The sequence below is a fragment of the Colletotrichum orchidophilum genome (genome assembly GCF_001831195.1).
Source record: "Colletotrichum orchidophilum strain IMI 309357 chromosome Unknown Scaffold_56.1, whole genome shotgun sequence".
Taxonomy (NCBI): Eukaryota; Fungi; Ascomycota; class Sordariomycetes; order Glomerellales; family Glomerellaceae; genus Colletotrichum; species Colletotrichum orchidophilum.
Genome location: NW_019173012.1, coordinates 89128 through 103852, shown reverse-complemented (window position 1 = coordinate 103852; position 14725 = coordinate 89128). Strand labels below are relative to the sequence as shown.

The 14725-nt window shown below is 56.3% G+C and overlaps 5 protein-coding genes across 5 annotated transcripts; 3 read left to right on the top strand and 2 right to left on the bottom strand.

The window, feature by feature from the left end:
• Positions 1 to 596: 596 nt before the first annotated feature.
• CORC01_07139 (branched-chain amino acid aminotransferase) lies at positions 597 to 1920 on the bottom strand (the record flags this gene model as incomplete). The annotated part of the gene is made up of 2 exons (XM_022618777.1): positions 597 to 770; positions 832 to 1920. 2 exons carry the CDS (start codon positions 1918 to 1920, stop codon positions 597 to 599), a joined length of 1263 nt encoding a protein of 420 aa, XP_022474677.1.
• Positions 1921 to 3389: 1469 nt separating this feature from the next.
• On the top strand, positions 3390 to 3903 carry CORC01_07138 (uncharacterized protein; the record flags this gene model as incomplete). Its single annotated transcript, XM_022618776.1, has 2 exons — positions 3390 to 3434; positions 3655 to 3903. 2 exons carry the CDS (start codon positions 3390 to 3392, stop codon positions 3901 to 3903), a joined length of 294 nt encoding a protein of 97 aa, XP_022474676.1.
• A 1522-nt stretch (positions 3904 to 5425) lies between these two features.
• On the bottom strand, positions 5426 to 6964 carry CORC01_07137 (cytidylyltransferase; the record flags this gene model as incomplete). The annotated part of the gene is made up of 4 exons (XM_022618775.1): positions 5426 to 5779; positions 5853 to 6636; positions 6696 to 6813; positions 6865 to 6964. The coding sequence occupies 4 exons, from the start codon at positions 6962 to 6964 to the stop codon at positions 5426 to 5428; spliced, it is 1356 nt and encodes a 451-aa protein (XP_022474675.1).
• A 1243-nt stretch (positions 6965 to 8207) lies between these two features.
• Positions 8208 to 9435, top strand: CORC01_07136 (phosphoglycerate mutase; the record flags this gene model as incomplete). Its single annotated transcript, XM_022618774.1, has 3 exons — positions 8208 to 8360; positions 8424 to 8648; positions 8713 to 9435. 3 exons carry the CDS (start codon positions 8208 to 8210, stop codon positions 9433 to 9435), a joined length of 1101 nt encoding a protein of 366 aa, XP_022474674.1.
• A 2869-nt stretch (positions 9436 to 12304) lies between these two features.
• On the top strand, positions 12305 to 13720 carry CORC01_07135 (uncharacterized protein; the record flags this gene model as incomplete). The annotated part of the gene is made up of 2 exons (XM_022618773.1): positions 12305 to 12918; positions 12976 to 13720. The coding sequence occupies 2 exons, from the start codon at positions 12305 to 12307 to the stop codon at positions 13718 to 13720; spliced, it is 1359 nt and encodes a 452-aa protein (XP_022474673.1).
• Positions 13721 to 14725: the final 1005 nt, after the last annotated feature.

Here is a 14725-nt window from a genome sequence, read left to right as displayed (position 1 = left end):
GCCGAGGAAGGAAATTGAAGGATGAACTGGTAGTAATCATTTTATCTCAGATAAACGGCGCGGGAATACCTTTCAACTTTGCTGTCGTAAAAACTGCCAAACCTATGTACGGACTAGAAACTTCAGAGGAGTGATGCCGTAACTCAGAAGGGGGGGGGTTATTCGACAATGAAAAGGTTGGGAAAACAGTCAAAACCCTTGGCAGGAGAAGGAACTTTAGGGGGGGGGTGGCGGAAACGAGGAGGGGGGGGGGTTTTTCAAAAAGAAAAAAAGGAGGCCCTTTTATTTCCAAAGCCCCCCCCTAAAACCCCAAAAAAAAAAAAAAAAAAAAAAACCCCCAAGAGTTCACTTGCGATAGTTGTGTAAATAATGTGAATTTTGATGCCAAGGTAGTAATCTAAGTATACCAAACCATGCACCATTTTTAGTACCTGTGAACCCCAATGCAAACGCCTTTTTTGGTGCGCAAAATGCCATACAACGCCCCCGCCATGACTGAATCTCATAACCCGAACCCTGATCTTTTTCAGACCAAGGCTAATGCCGTTCGTTCCTTGCCTCTCTCTGTTATTCTTGCTTCTTTTAATCCGAGACGTCTACTGCTCCTCCTGGACGACGACACCCCACTCGTGCTGCTCACCGCCGTACATGATGTCCTTCATCCACTTCTTAATCTGGAGGGTGTACTCGCCGCCCTGGCCTTCGCCGCCCATGCCCATGTTGACGTCCTTGCCGCGGTGGTGGATCAGGGAGATGGGGCAGATGAAGAACTGAACATGCGTTAGTCAACCGTTGGGCCGGAAAAAAAAAATACAACAGACTAAAACTTACAGCAGTGCCGGCGGCAAAGGACTCGACAATGCGACCCTCCTCGTGAGCCTCAATGACCTCGTCAATGGTGTATCTGCGCTCAACAATGTCGACGCTGTCACCGAGACGCTCACGGGCAAGCTGCAACACACTGCGTCTGGTGACGCCGTCAAGGATCAACCGGTCGTCGAGGGGCGCGGTGATGATCTCCGTCCTGCCGGTTTCCTTATTCTTCCACACAACGAAGAAGTTGCTGGCGCCGGCCTCGGTGCAGTACTGCTCCTGTCCGTACAGCCACAAAATCTGGCCGAAACCACGGCTGCGGGCCTCAACGGTAGCCAGCAGAGACGGACCGTAGTTGGCACCGACCTTGGCGTAGCCGAATCCACCAACCCAGGCGCGAACCATGTCCTCGGGACTCGTGTGGAGCTTCATGCCGCCGACGGGAGAGTCCATGACGGGCATGTAGGTGCAGATGATGTAAAGCATGGCCTCGGATGGTGCCTGGACGCCGAGCTGGGGTTGGGTTCCGATCATGGTGGGACGGAGGTAGAGGAAGGAGCCGGGGCGCTCGCGGGGCAGCCACTTGGGGCCGTCGACGGCCATGAGGGCGATGATGAGCTTCTCGAGTTCGGCGGGAGGGAAGGAGGGCAACGCGATGCGGGTGGAGGACATGAGCATGCGCTCGCAGTTGCGGTCGGGGCGGAAGAGGCGAAGCTTGCCGTCGAAACCGCGGAAGACCTTGAGACCCTCGAAGCATTCGGTGGCGTAGTGCAGGACGGAGGCGGTGGGCATGAGAGAGATGGGGCCGTACGGCTTGAGTTCCGGAGTGGACCAGCCAGTGCTGGCCTTCCAGGTCGCGGCGACCATGTGGTCGGTGGCGATGGTCTCGGAGCCGGCGTTGGCGCTGGCATGGTCGGGAACGGCACGGGGGTTCTGGGTGCGGCTGTAAGTGAGCTTGGAAGCGTCGAGCTCCTGGTAGGCGGGCTTGGTGCCGTTGGAGGCCTTGCCATTGGGAATGGCCTCGAGCTTGTGCTCAATGGCGGAAGAAGTCAGATCAATATCCTGGTTGCCATGGTGGAGGCCGGGGGAGATGGTGCCGGGAGCCATTGTGATTGTCTATGTGAGTCTATTGTTTGTGGGAGACAGCGTGCGTTGGTGTTGTGGTCACTTGGAAATGTGACAGGTAACACGGGTTCGAGGAAACACACAAGCAATATGTGTTTATGCAAGAAGAAAGACAGAAGGAGGACGAGAGTCGGCTTGATATGGGGAAGGAAGAGAACAAAGCCACGGGGTCAAGTTGTAGAGGAGTGACGGAGAAGCTTAAGTAGGACGGGTTGTCACACTTGGCTTGGTTCAAGGTTCTAGTGACAGATGGAGCAGGTGACTCAAGGGCCAATGCAGAGGGGCAGCGGGTCCGGACCTGGAAAGGGCGTTTTCAGATAACAGGGAACATCATGGAGAATTTGACCTGTGCAGTGCATGGAGCATGGATGTGGATGGGTTGGGAAGAGTAAGGGGAGGAAGACTCCGTCCTACCTCGCAGAGTGAAAGGATGCATACATAATAGCCTGGTACTGGTAGAAAGAAAAGGGGAAAAGGGAGCAAGCAAGCAAACCAGCCCGTCTGATGTGGTTGCTGGGTACTCGATATGGTTGGTCGGGTGCCAGACCAACTGCATGTAAGAAAAGCGACCAGCAGTCGCCAACGGTTCAGAAAATGATCCATGCCCCTCTCCCTAGTCCATGGATGGCGATGGTGGACTGCCAGACTGGAACTTGGAAGCCACGGCGGCCGATATGCTGCAAGGCTTTTTGTCTTGGTATGCCGTCGCTTGCCCGGGGATCCACATGCGGAAAGGTCGCCAGATGGAGGCAACGCCGTACGCCCCTCCTTGAATTGCCTCTTCCGCGATCGTGTACACACTATCCGTACGTACTTCCACATTGTGAGCGTTGTCGTGCCGGTGTGTCCAACGTCGAGGGCTCATCGTGGGATGCCAATGCCGAGGCCGATTACTCTTTTTTTTTTTTTTTTTTTTTGGTCAAGTGGAGCCGGGCCGGGATCCACCAGCGCGTGAGCAATTGTGAAGCGTCGGTGGCAGCGGTTTGAACTTTGGGCATGGGACTTTTCTCTCACATCTCATCTCATCTCTTGCCTAGCACTTTGCCAGTGCGTCGGCCATGATCGAATCGAAGCCCGTCCTTTGATCGAGGAAGGATTGTCTTGCTCCCGAGTCCCCACACAGACACATCGTTCTTCAGAGATAAGCCAGACCCAATCCGAGACTGAGGATGGATGGCAAAAAGAAGGGAAGGGAAAAAAAACAAAAAAGAAAAAGACGTGAAAGAAAACTCGGATCCCACAGTTATCCGTTAGAGCCGGGGCCATCCCACCTCGAAATGGGCCACAAGCGGCGTCTGAAGACCAGGTAGCAAGTTGCGACTTGCAAGGGACATTGGGGAAAAAATCCGTGACGAAACAAGAGGTCAAGCCGCGGCCGCCCATTCGTCGGGGTGGCTTTTCACCTTAGTCAAAAGCGCGTCAGGTACATGCCGTTCATACACCGTAACGCAATGCAGCAGCAGCAGCAGCAGCAGCAGCAACAGGGCCGGTCCAAGGTGAGGCAGGGAACTATCTACCTGCGTAATTTGACTCCTCGAGGGAATGCGGTATTACGAGATGAAAGCGCTGCAGTTTGTCCCACCACAAGCCGTCGGCCGGGCACGGCTCCAGTCGGTCGACGTCCTTGTGCCCCATTGCGGCTTTGGTGCGCGCGGTCCGAAGCCGAACGGTGGGTTGCACGAGACTACCATGGCCAATGTACATTGTTTGTAATAGCACAGTGGTGCAGCATCGGACCTGCAACTCAGCTACCTTAGTGTGGATGTTGTTTTGGTGTCTCGTTCGACCTCACTCGGCGCAGCAATCGATGACTCGAAGGACCAAGCTACCGATAAGCTGCTTCCGGGTGCAGCGAGGATGGTGTCAGGTCAGGGGATGAACATGGGCGAGATCCGACATCGCAACAATCAAGCGCGCCCTGTTCGCCCTTTTCGCCCTTTTCGCCCCGTCGTTGACATCTATTGACCCCCCAGACAGTGTTTGGACGCGGCAGATCGAGTCAATTAAGGTCACGTCTGGCATTGATAGCGTCGCCTTCCCGGAGAAGATGAGTCGTTGGTGTTTTACGCTCGCGGCCGCGCGATTCGCAGGTGGGGCGGATGGCAGAGTGAGGATTTCATTGCCCAATCATCGCCGAGAGTTCAAGGTTGTTGAGGAATACGTCACCTAGGATATTGGCTTGATGCTCTCTCTACAGAGGTAGTATGTGACAAACGGCGACAAGTTGTTGCCCCTCCACACACACACACACACACCAGAGCAGGCACGGGGCAACCAAAAGGCGGAATTGGGAGCAAGCGTTATCGCTATCTCCTTCCTTGTCCCTTTTCGGTTTCCCATGTTACCCCTCCCGCGGATAGCCGCGTCTAGGCGATGACGTGGGCAAGAAAGATCCGAGCAAAGCAACCTCCCTCTCTTCCTTCCTGTCCCAATGGCCAGGTGCCAAAGGTAGGGTAAGGTATGTCGCAACCCCCCCCATCAAATCTCTTCAACAGATTCCTTCTCGAACATCGCATCGGCTAGAAGAGGCGAGATCCCCAAAGGTGCCGAGTGTAACCATTCAGGTAGGTGTTGCATCTACTGGCACTGTACAATACACATCTCTGACACCTTGCACCACCAATGCGCACCTCCTGCATGCACACTCTTTGCCGGAGGCCCGGATCTTCCTCCACGGCGTCCCTCCACACCCACACAATTTCTTTCTCTCTCCTCGTCAGCTCGGAGGTCAATGGGAATCATCTTACCTACATATGACGAGATGGATGCCCAGATCCGGCAGCTGCTAACTGCATTATCTATCAATTTCTAATCCGATACAAAACACTCGAATACGGCCCCCTTGGACAAGTGCAGGGGAAACAACGCATACGTCTCAGCCCTGCAACGCACCTGGACACCTGGACACCTCGACGCCCGGTCATGAATCTGGTCACTTGACACTTGACGTGGAATCGCGGGGTACCTCAACGACTTGTGCGTGGCTTGGCCCAGGTTAGGTCTTGTCTCTACCCTAGGTATATCTTAGGTAAGTTAGACTTAGGTAACGTAGATCGCGGCGCCAATCTCGGGTTCGCATGTGTTTACGCAGTATGTGTGTCATTCAGAGAGAGAGGCGGTCTAGAAAGAATGGTAAGACGCGAGCATGGCCGCCGCCGCCGCCGTCGGTTTTCCTTCCAAGACACTCACACACACCCAGCAGAGACATCCCAAGCTTTGACACGCGGAAACTAGCAGACGCGATGTGCTTAGTCTGCTAATGTTTGAATGTCTGTGTTTTCCCGTCCTGTCTTTAGGTATCGTTTGGTTGTTCCCTTCTTCGGCCCGTGACCTGTAAAACCATTCTGCCCTTCAGCGCAAGGAATGTTGCAAAGGTATCCAAATTAAACATGCTCTCACCTCACAAGTTGATAATGCTGCCAAAACACCACAATCACCCAATAGCCAAGAATCCATGAGAGAGAGAGAGAGAGAAGCATAAACCCGCTCACTGGCGCGCCCTGTCCGCCTCCCGTCTCGCCTGCTCCTCCTCGAGAATCTCCCTTCCGCGCGCCGCCGACTCCCCCTCGGCCTTGATGCCCTTCTTGCGCTGCCGCTCCTCATACATGTCGCGGCTCTTCATGATGCGCTGCACAATGGTACCGGCGTTGACGCCCGCGAACTCGTGCTGGCCCACCTCCCGCATGATGCCCATCTCCTTGGGCGCCGTGTACGGGTCGTACGTCAGCGGCATGAAGGCCGTGGGGCCGTGGTACACGGCGTCCGGCGTGCCCCACGGCAGCGACGTGAGGTAGGCCTTTGTCGGGGCGAACGGGGCGCCGAAGACGACGGCGTTGACGTACTACACACCACCGTCTGTTAGCAAAAAGTGTACTCGAGTCATGACACAACAGAAGAAGATTCCGTCTTCTTACCCTGCACTGCAGCACGCAGAGGCCACGCTCGTAAATGTTCATGATCGGATAGTTGATGCCCTTCCAGTGGTTAATCTCCTCGTCAGAGTGGATGCCCGCCACGACGTACGCCGGCGGGTAATCACCCCCCTTGCTGACGCGCTCGTTGACAGCCTGCTCGCTGTACCACCCCTGCCCGCGCGCGAGCTCCTCCTCGGCCTCGACCACCCGGCGGAGGAACTCTATATGCCCGCTTGAGAACAGGTCAAAGCCGCCATCAACATAGACGACCCGCTGACCGATCCGCGGGCCCTTGCCCGGCAGGAACCGCGAGAAGACGCCCTTCTCCTCGACCGTGGCCTCGGCCTTGGCCTCCCCCGACGCGGCCCAGAACCACACCTCGACGCCGGGATTCTTGCCCGTCTCATCGGTGGCGTAGAGCTTCATCCTCTCCGTCAGAGCCTTGGCCTCGGCCTTGCTATCGGCCTGGGGCGTAGCTCCCTGGCCTTGAACCTCGTTCCCGGCCAGGAGCTTCTCGAGCGACTTGATGAAGTGGGTCTTTGTGCAGAGGAGCATGCGGCCGACGAGGTCGGTGGTGGAGATGCTGGGCGTGCGCTTGACGACCTTGAAGCGGCCGGCCTCCTTGACGAAGCGGTAGCAGTCGTAGCCGTCGGCATCCGAGGTGATGTCGTCGCCGTGCACGACGTACTTGCAGCCGTAGTGGCTGATCCAGTCGAGCTGCGTCACGTAGGGGGCCCGGCCAACGGATTGTGTGACCCAGCGGCAGGCATCGACAGCGGCCAGACTTTGCTCGGGTCAGCGATGCTTTTGTAAAGTAAAGGAAGGTATTGGGAGAGAACGTACCGCTCTTGGAGGGTCATGACTGTCGGGCCCTTGTTCTCGAGGATGGACTCATCGGAGTGGACGCCAATGTACAGTTCACTGCCCAGTTGTCGAGCTTGCACAATCGCTCCAGCATGGCCTGCGAAAGTCAGTCCTAGGATCTGTCTGGCATGTGTGAGAGAAGGCTTACCGTGGTGGAAAAAGTCGAAGCAGCCATCGATCCAGATGCGCTCCTCTAGAATCTCAGGGGCTGGCTCGCCGGGTGGGTGTTCAGGATCGGAGTTGACCATGATGCCTTATGAGATGATGTGGGAGTTGACGAGGAACCGATGTCTAGGTAATTCTCCAGGACCTCGAGGATCTATAAGGATAACTAGGTGATTAATGGACGCAAACTGCCTCGTGACAGCGATTTGGGGTTGCGTCAACAAAGTTTCACCGACTGGCGGATTTCACATGAGGTTTGGGTGGAACAGGGGCGCCGCCGTCTGGTGAGGACCGCGCAGCATGAGGTAGCGGTGGCTCGCGATATCCCGCTCCCGTAGCGGCGCCGTGTGATTGGCGAGGTTCCAGCGCCACTGCGATAGCCGAGACCCACCAGAGCTTTTCCAGCGGCCGGACCGGCCACGCAACGGCGCTCACGGGGCCTTTTCTGGTGAAATCCTCCACTGGAAGCTTCCGCCAACCTTCACATGTTTAGCCGTCGGGTTGCCCCGCCCTCCAGCTGTCGTTCATTCCCGTCCCAACGGTTCCCTCCCCTGCACCCCTCTAGCACCAACAAAAAGAACATCAGACGGATGGTTTGGCACATGCGTCTGACGAACCTCTTAGGTAGATAGACGCGTCTGCCGCAACATTTGACATTTCACTGTCTAGTAGCTTCTTTCCTTCTGCATGAGAACATTTCCTGCCGAGCTTGATACTACCTCAAACGATAGCGACTGCCACGCTATACCCTATTGTACAAGGGGTGTGCCCCAGGCCCAAGCAATGGCTGGGAATGACATCTCTACCAAGAACAGACGACTTGAGCTGGGTGAGCCATCGTCCAGTACTGGCAATGCCGCCTGAATGAGCCTCACTCTATCCGTACGAAATATGCTTATTTCTATCATAGTTGATAGAAGCATCCAGGAACGATGATAAAAAAAACGTGGTTGGGTCTCATCCGCTGCCAGGAACCTGGCTATCAAAAAGTGCCCACGTGCGACAGGTTGTTCGTCAATTGGTCGCCGCCAGGGATCACCATCTTGGCAACCGCTACTCTCCAGTCCACCGGATGCCAAATATTCGGAAAACATCTCGAATTTGAGCCTCGCCGGCACTCTATCTACATAGTAGGTAAATTGCTCCGGCATGGCGCATCAATGGTTTGTGAAAAATTGCTGGGGTCTTGGAGCGGGGAATCGTCGCTGTCGTCCATTTCGGTGGTATTTATCTAGAGCTCTCTCCCTCCCGGCACGCGACGCTGCGATGTAGATAGCCCAAGCTCCAGCCCTCTTGCGCATCCCCTCGACGATCGCCTCCACCAAGATGAAGGGCCTCGTGCTGTCTACCATCCTCGCTCTGGCGCCTCTTACCCTCGCCGCCTGGCCAGAGGCCGAGGGCAAGGGCATCAAGTACACCTCCGTTCCCGGCTACTTCTTGCAGGACGACAACAGCACTGATCCGACCGGCTTCGACTATGTGAGTCGGCTGACCCTGCCGAGTTGATCTCGGCACGGAGCTCGCACGACTAACTCGCAACAGGCGACGGTCAACTTTGGTCTCATCAACCGGACGTACCCGACCGACAAGCACTTCGACCCCAAAGGCGTCAAGACACAATGGCAGCGTTTCGACCACTGGGTCCAGTACCTGAACTCTGGCTGTCGCAAGAGCGACAGCGTCCAGTACAAGTTGCTGTTCATGGGCCGCCACGGTGAGGGCTGGCACAACGCCGCCGAGTCATTCTACGGCACCCCTGCCTGGAACGTAAGAATGCGTCCAATAATCACAAAAGCACTTGGCTTCCGTAGCTAACACGGGCATTACGCAGTGCTACTGGGCCGAACAAGACGGCAACGCCACCGCCCGCTGGGCCGACGCACTCCTGACCCCGGCCGGCGCGAGCGAAGCCTACAAGGCCAACGCCTACTTCAAGGACCGGTACGCGACCCAGAAGATGCCCCACTTCGAGTCATACTACACCAGCCCCTTGATGCGTTGCGGCGTCACCGCCAACATCACCTTTGGCGACATTGACCTCCCCGCCGAGCACCCCTTCGTCCCGCTGGTCAAGGAGGGCTTCCGCGAGGGCATGACGGTGCACACGTGCAACTGGCGCTCCAACAAGACGCACATTGCATCCACCTTTCCCTTTTTCGAGTTCGAGCCGGGCTTCACAGAATACGACCAGCTCTGGCGCCGCAACGAGAGCGAGACGAGCGACGCCCAGGAAGCGCGGTCCAAGGATGTCCTCGACGACATCTTCCGCGCCGACGAAAAGACGTGGCTCAGCGTTACGAGCCACTCGGGGGAGATCAGCAAGCTTCTCAAGGCGCTGAACCACCGCGCCTTCCGGCTGTCGACGGGCCAGATCATACCCGTCTTTGTAAAGGCCGAGGTCGTGGAGCCGCAGCCGGAGCCGCCGTTTGCGGCCCACGAGCCGTATTCGACGTGTCCGAGTCCGCCGGTTACGAGCATTGCCGGCCAGGGGTGCGTTTGCGCGACGACGGCTTCGTCGTCGCTTCTTCCGGTGGCCACGCTCATGGCTGCGTGAGGATTATGCTTTGGGGATCATTGTCACGCTGAGATGGTAAAGAAACAGGCCTGATAGTCGTAATGTAATGGAGGATAATAAAAAAGAGAGACCATGACAAGTTGAATCGATTGCGCGTCAAAGGAACCGCCGCCCATTTTCCGTCTGAAGCAGGTCATGGCGTAGAGACAAGTATGGGAAGCAGCCCCAAGCTTTCATCCAAAGCGACGACTTCGCCGCTGTTGAAATCTCGGGACGCGTGGTGCGGGAAAGCGGCTGATCGACATTGAGCTCATCCTTCGCCGTCTCATCAAGCGGGACAACAACCCTGATGTGATCAGTGCTTCCTCTACCTACTACGTATTTGGCTCGGGATGTAACAGTGAACTTTGACGACGACGTTGGCTCAGGCTATCTGCTGGTGCAGTGGTGCAGTAGTGGCATTAAAAGGTGGAATGTATTGCCCTAGCCGGGTGTCCGTTCCCACGTGGGACTCGAGCTTCTGGAATGTTTCAGTGTCTGCGTGGGGAGACAGAGGGGAGAGGCTCCCGAGTTCTGTAGGAGGAGGATCAAGGCAGGGCATGTGCTGTGTTGCGTCCCCTGTTGTTGCGTCTGCGCTTTGGACGCTGCGCGGAAAGGGACTCGGTGGACTCAGTTGTTAGAAGCAACGGCCTGTGTGTCTGTGGGCGCTCGGGAGCAGAGGATCTGCTTGGCCAGGGGTTGGCCGACACGTCGTGCTTGATATTCCAATTGAGGCCATTGGTGCTGTCGATGTCGATGGTGTTGATGTTGTTGTTATTGCTGTGATACCCTCGGATAATGAACATGGGGAGAAGTTAGTGGTGTGCTCGAGGGGGGAGGGTTCAAGGAGAGGGGGAAAGTTTCACGATGGAATCAGACTTATTTAGTGGTCCAAAATGGCAGCGAAGGAGCGCCGAGAAATGGAGAATAGCCTGCACAGGAAAGCTTAGCATGGCTGAGGAATGGTTCGGTTAGCTGACCCTGGAACATTTCCAGTTCGGCCACGGCCATGGTTCCGTCCCATTGGACACTTTTTATTTTTCCTAGTCGTCGTTTGTCGAATATCTGTGTCGCAAATCAAAGGTGGCTTGCAGGTGCTTCTGCTTTTGGTGTGCAACTCGGACACGACAACAAACAGGGTATCAAGCAAAGTCCGGTTTGACCAGCTCCTCTTCGTAGCATATCCCCCCGCCCACATGGCCTAGTTCTTTTCATGAAGCTCGAGGTGAAAGCTTGAGGCAAGCCATGGGAGCTACGTCTGCGTCTTCCGCTGCCGCGGGTTGCACGGTCCTCGATTTTGTCCGCTTGAGATATTCAAAGTAGAGGCGTCGTATACCCAAAGACTGCGAATTGTGATCGCCTTTGCTTTACAGCTCCGAACCCCACCAAAAGGGGTCTCAGAAAGCACCCGACCGCCAACTTCCAAGTCCTGACTACCACCAACTAAGCAAGACCGTGAGATCGTCGGCTACACAAAGAAAGTAACCACGGCTGCGAACGGACGGTGCAGCATTTTCCACGGATCATTTCAAACCCCTGCGTCAGGTGGTCGTTTGTGTCGTCCCTATTCTGTCTCCGTCTGTATCCGTACCACGGATACATAACAAACCTTCTCCTCACCTTACCCACACCGGCAAGGACAGAGGAGGGGAAAAGAATGGGACAAAACACGCACGACATCCCTTCCCTTGGGACCCTTCCCTTGCTGAAAATTACCCACGTCCAAGTTCCAACACTCCGTCATCCCAGGCCATTCACCCACTTTCCCACTTCGAAGCAGCAACCAAACAAAAACAAATAAAATTGAACCGTACGACAGAAAAAGACGGGAGCCCGCCCTGGCGATCCTCTTCTGCCCGTCCACCTGGATCACACAACGTCGCAAGCCCCCGTCCTACGTCAAGCAACCTGACTCCTTTGAGTCCTTTCTACCGGTAAAACAAAACCCGCCGCGACGCAACAACCCATCTTTACACTTTGAACAAGCTCCGCGTCTCCAGTCTTCATTAAACTCAACCTGCAGGCTGACAGCTAGCCCCAATCTGTCCGAATCGCAGTCTGCGTCAAGTGCCGCAACCCCTAGGGCCCTTGAGCTAATCTTAACCTGCGGTTCCTGCGTGTGTGTGTGCCATCCGTCTATTGGAGAGGGAGAGAGAGCAACGAAACCTGTCCACGACTCTGTTGAACCGGTCCTATTTCCGCCTTGCAGCAGCACACCACCACCACATCAGTTTAGCAGCAAACTTGTGGCGAGGAAAAGTGGTCTCGTGGCCTGTAATCGACCAACCGGAGGAGACGGGGCAGACGAAGCATAGCTGCAAAAGCAAGTCATAGTGTCAAGCAAGGGGGCAATTCACAACCGGTCGACGAGGATTTCAAGCGAGCAGCAGTCGCAACTCAACTCGGTACCTTACCTTAGGCAAGGGGGCAATCCCATCCTTTGCTTGCAGCGTTCGTTCAGCAAAGTATCAGTATCCGAAGGAAAGCCCAGCAAAACAAAGCAAACAAGTAGCTGCACGCGCACCCGTCCATCTTACCACCCACGCAAACCGCAACGCAGCAGCCGCAGCCGCAGCCGCAGCATAACACGGCTCGGGACCACACCCACCTCGAACCTGGGCCAGACCACGCGCGAAACCACCTCGCCGATCGATTCGGCCCCTCATCCGCCCTCCTTCGCCGGAATCCTGAACCTGACCCCTGGCCCCCTTCCTGCTCCCCTCCTCCTCCTCTTCCACCTCCCTGGGGCGAACCACACCGTCATCCCCCGTCATCCCGCCCGTCCCCGTCCCCGTCCCCGTCCAGCCCGTTCTCTCCCAGTCCTAGGCCAGGCTCAGCCTCCAGACACCCCCCTCCAACTCAAGACACCATGCAGCGATCCGGACCACCTCCTTCGACTGCCAATGCGCCATTCTTCTCGTCCTCCTTCTTCTCCTCTTCCTCCTCAAAATCCCGTCCCGGCACATCCTCAGGCGAACCACCGCAACAGTCCCAGTCCCAACCACCACCGCAGCCGTCCCCCTTCTTTCCGCCACCCCTCCAACAGCAACAATCCTCCGGCCCCAACGTCCTCATCAAGGACCGCAAGAACTCGTTCGGCCGTAAGACCTCCTTCAGCTCGCCCAACAAGTCCTACTCCAAGCGCCGCGCCAACAGCTCCAGCTCCGGTGGAGGAGGCAATGTCGTAGTCACCGACCGCAACGTCCCGCCCGCACTCCCCGACTTCGCCCTCGCCGCCGCCGCAAAGATCACCCGTGACGCCGACAACATCCAGAGCCCCGCCTCCGCCGACAGCTTCTCCAGGATGCTGAGCCGTTCCCAGACCGGCTCGACGAGCCTGGCACCCAGTGACCGCCTACAACCCCCGCCCACCTCCGCGACGCACCCCAACTTGTGGCAGTCGAGCGAATCTGTCGTGTTGCACATGCAGATGCAGGAGATTGCGAACAAGAGGATATCAACGTTGGACTACCTACGCAAGGCGTACGTGCTTCCCCCCCTCCTACGTGGGTCATCAGCGTGCTAACTATACCCCAACAGACACGAAGGCCGAGTGTACTGGTTCAACACAATCCTCTTCGACAAGCCCGACCTCGCCCGCATGCCCTCCTTTGAATCGCGGAAACTCGCCCGCCGCGCGACAAACTACCTCCTCCTCGGCCTCTCCCTCCCCACAATCGTCGACCTCTACGCAAATACCCCGATCGAGTTCCTCCGCAGCCTCAACAACCTCCTCCAAGAGTTCGAGTCCTTCCAACAACTCCACAGCGAAGGCGGCACCTCCACCAGCTCGCTCTCACGCGCCCGGTTGCCCTCCATGTTCCGCCGCCAGGGCGGCAAGTCGCGGCGCAGCACCAGCGGCGCCAACGATATCGGGTACCCTCTCGACTCGGAGTCGGCGAGCGGCGGGAGCTACGGCGGCATCGGGGGCTCGTCCAGCGCGAGCGCGAGCGTCATGTCCTTTGCGTCGAGCGACAACGACCTGCTCCCGGGCGAGGTTTACACGCACCTGCTCACGCCATCACTACCGTTCGAGCCCGATTTTTACGAGACGTTTGCGACGCTGTGCGAGGTACTCATCGATGTCTACATGAGGGTGTTGAGCCTGGTGCCCACGCCGAGGGAGACGACGGCACCCGTGGCGGAGCTTTTCGCCAAAGCGGACGCCAAGGTGCGCAAGATTATTGTCCAGGGCGTCGTCAAGGAGTTTGAGGACAGCAGCAGGTCGCACATTAAGACGGAGGTGGCCAATATCAGCAAGGTTGTTCTCGGTGGGCTACTGTGAGGGACGGAATGATATATGGGACCCATGTCTGGAATGATTTGCATTTTCCCACGGAGTTTTTTTTTCCATTTGTCTAGGGATGGTTTTATGTTTGAAACGTGGAAGAGATTCGGCGCAGGGCACTTCATGAGTGGGCTTAAAGATATACCAAATTCTCGTTTGTTTCTATTCTTTATATACTTCTCTCTATAACCTGACCTGCAGGGAGAGACAGGATCTCTCATTTTTCAAAATTGATAGTCGAACAAAAAAGAAAAAGAAGTACCAAGTGTTCATCAGATACCATAACGCATGTTTTGTCGTCACATTGGCGGACCCTAAGGCCTCTCACCGTCAGTGCTTGACTCTATTTGGTAATCATCATCGAACTTGTAGTGTATCCAAACTTTCCGCTGGATCCAGGGCATCATAGACGGGTGAGACTTCCCATGAAGTCCAGAGTGTAGATGTCTAGCCCCTTTACGGACCAACGAGAAGAAAGGAAAAGGGGAAAAAATTCCCAGGTTTGGGTTGAACCCCCCTCGCACCAAGAATAAGCCCCATCGAGTAACACGCCCAACCCCAGTGAAGAGGTGTGGACGGGCAATCGCATACCTATCGATCTCGACGAAAGACCCTCCGACGGACCCTTGAAATCGCCCGGCAAGCGAACCCTCCCCAACGGCCACCCCGTCATCAAAGACTCCCCAGCCCTGCAAGGCTCCCAAGTCTCAATTCCCAGGCGCGGACTCATATCTTCATCCAAAGGGTCTTGAAAAGTGAAACTCGGGTCTCGTAGGGAGGAAAAGCCAACGATGTAGCGACGGGGCGGGGTGTGAGAGAGCCCATGATGTCCGGACGCAGGTCTTGGAGGTCAGCCGCTGTGCTTCTATGGCGGCGCGTTTCCGCGGCGTTTTGACTTCGCTTTCCGAAGAAAGGGAAGTAACGTGTGTCCGGGGACTTTCTCCCAAAGCTGCTATCTTGAGAAGCCCTTCCAAAAGGAAAGGAAATCTCCGTTTGTGAGCT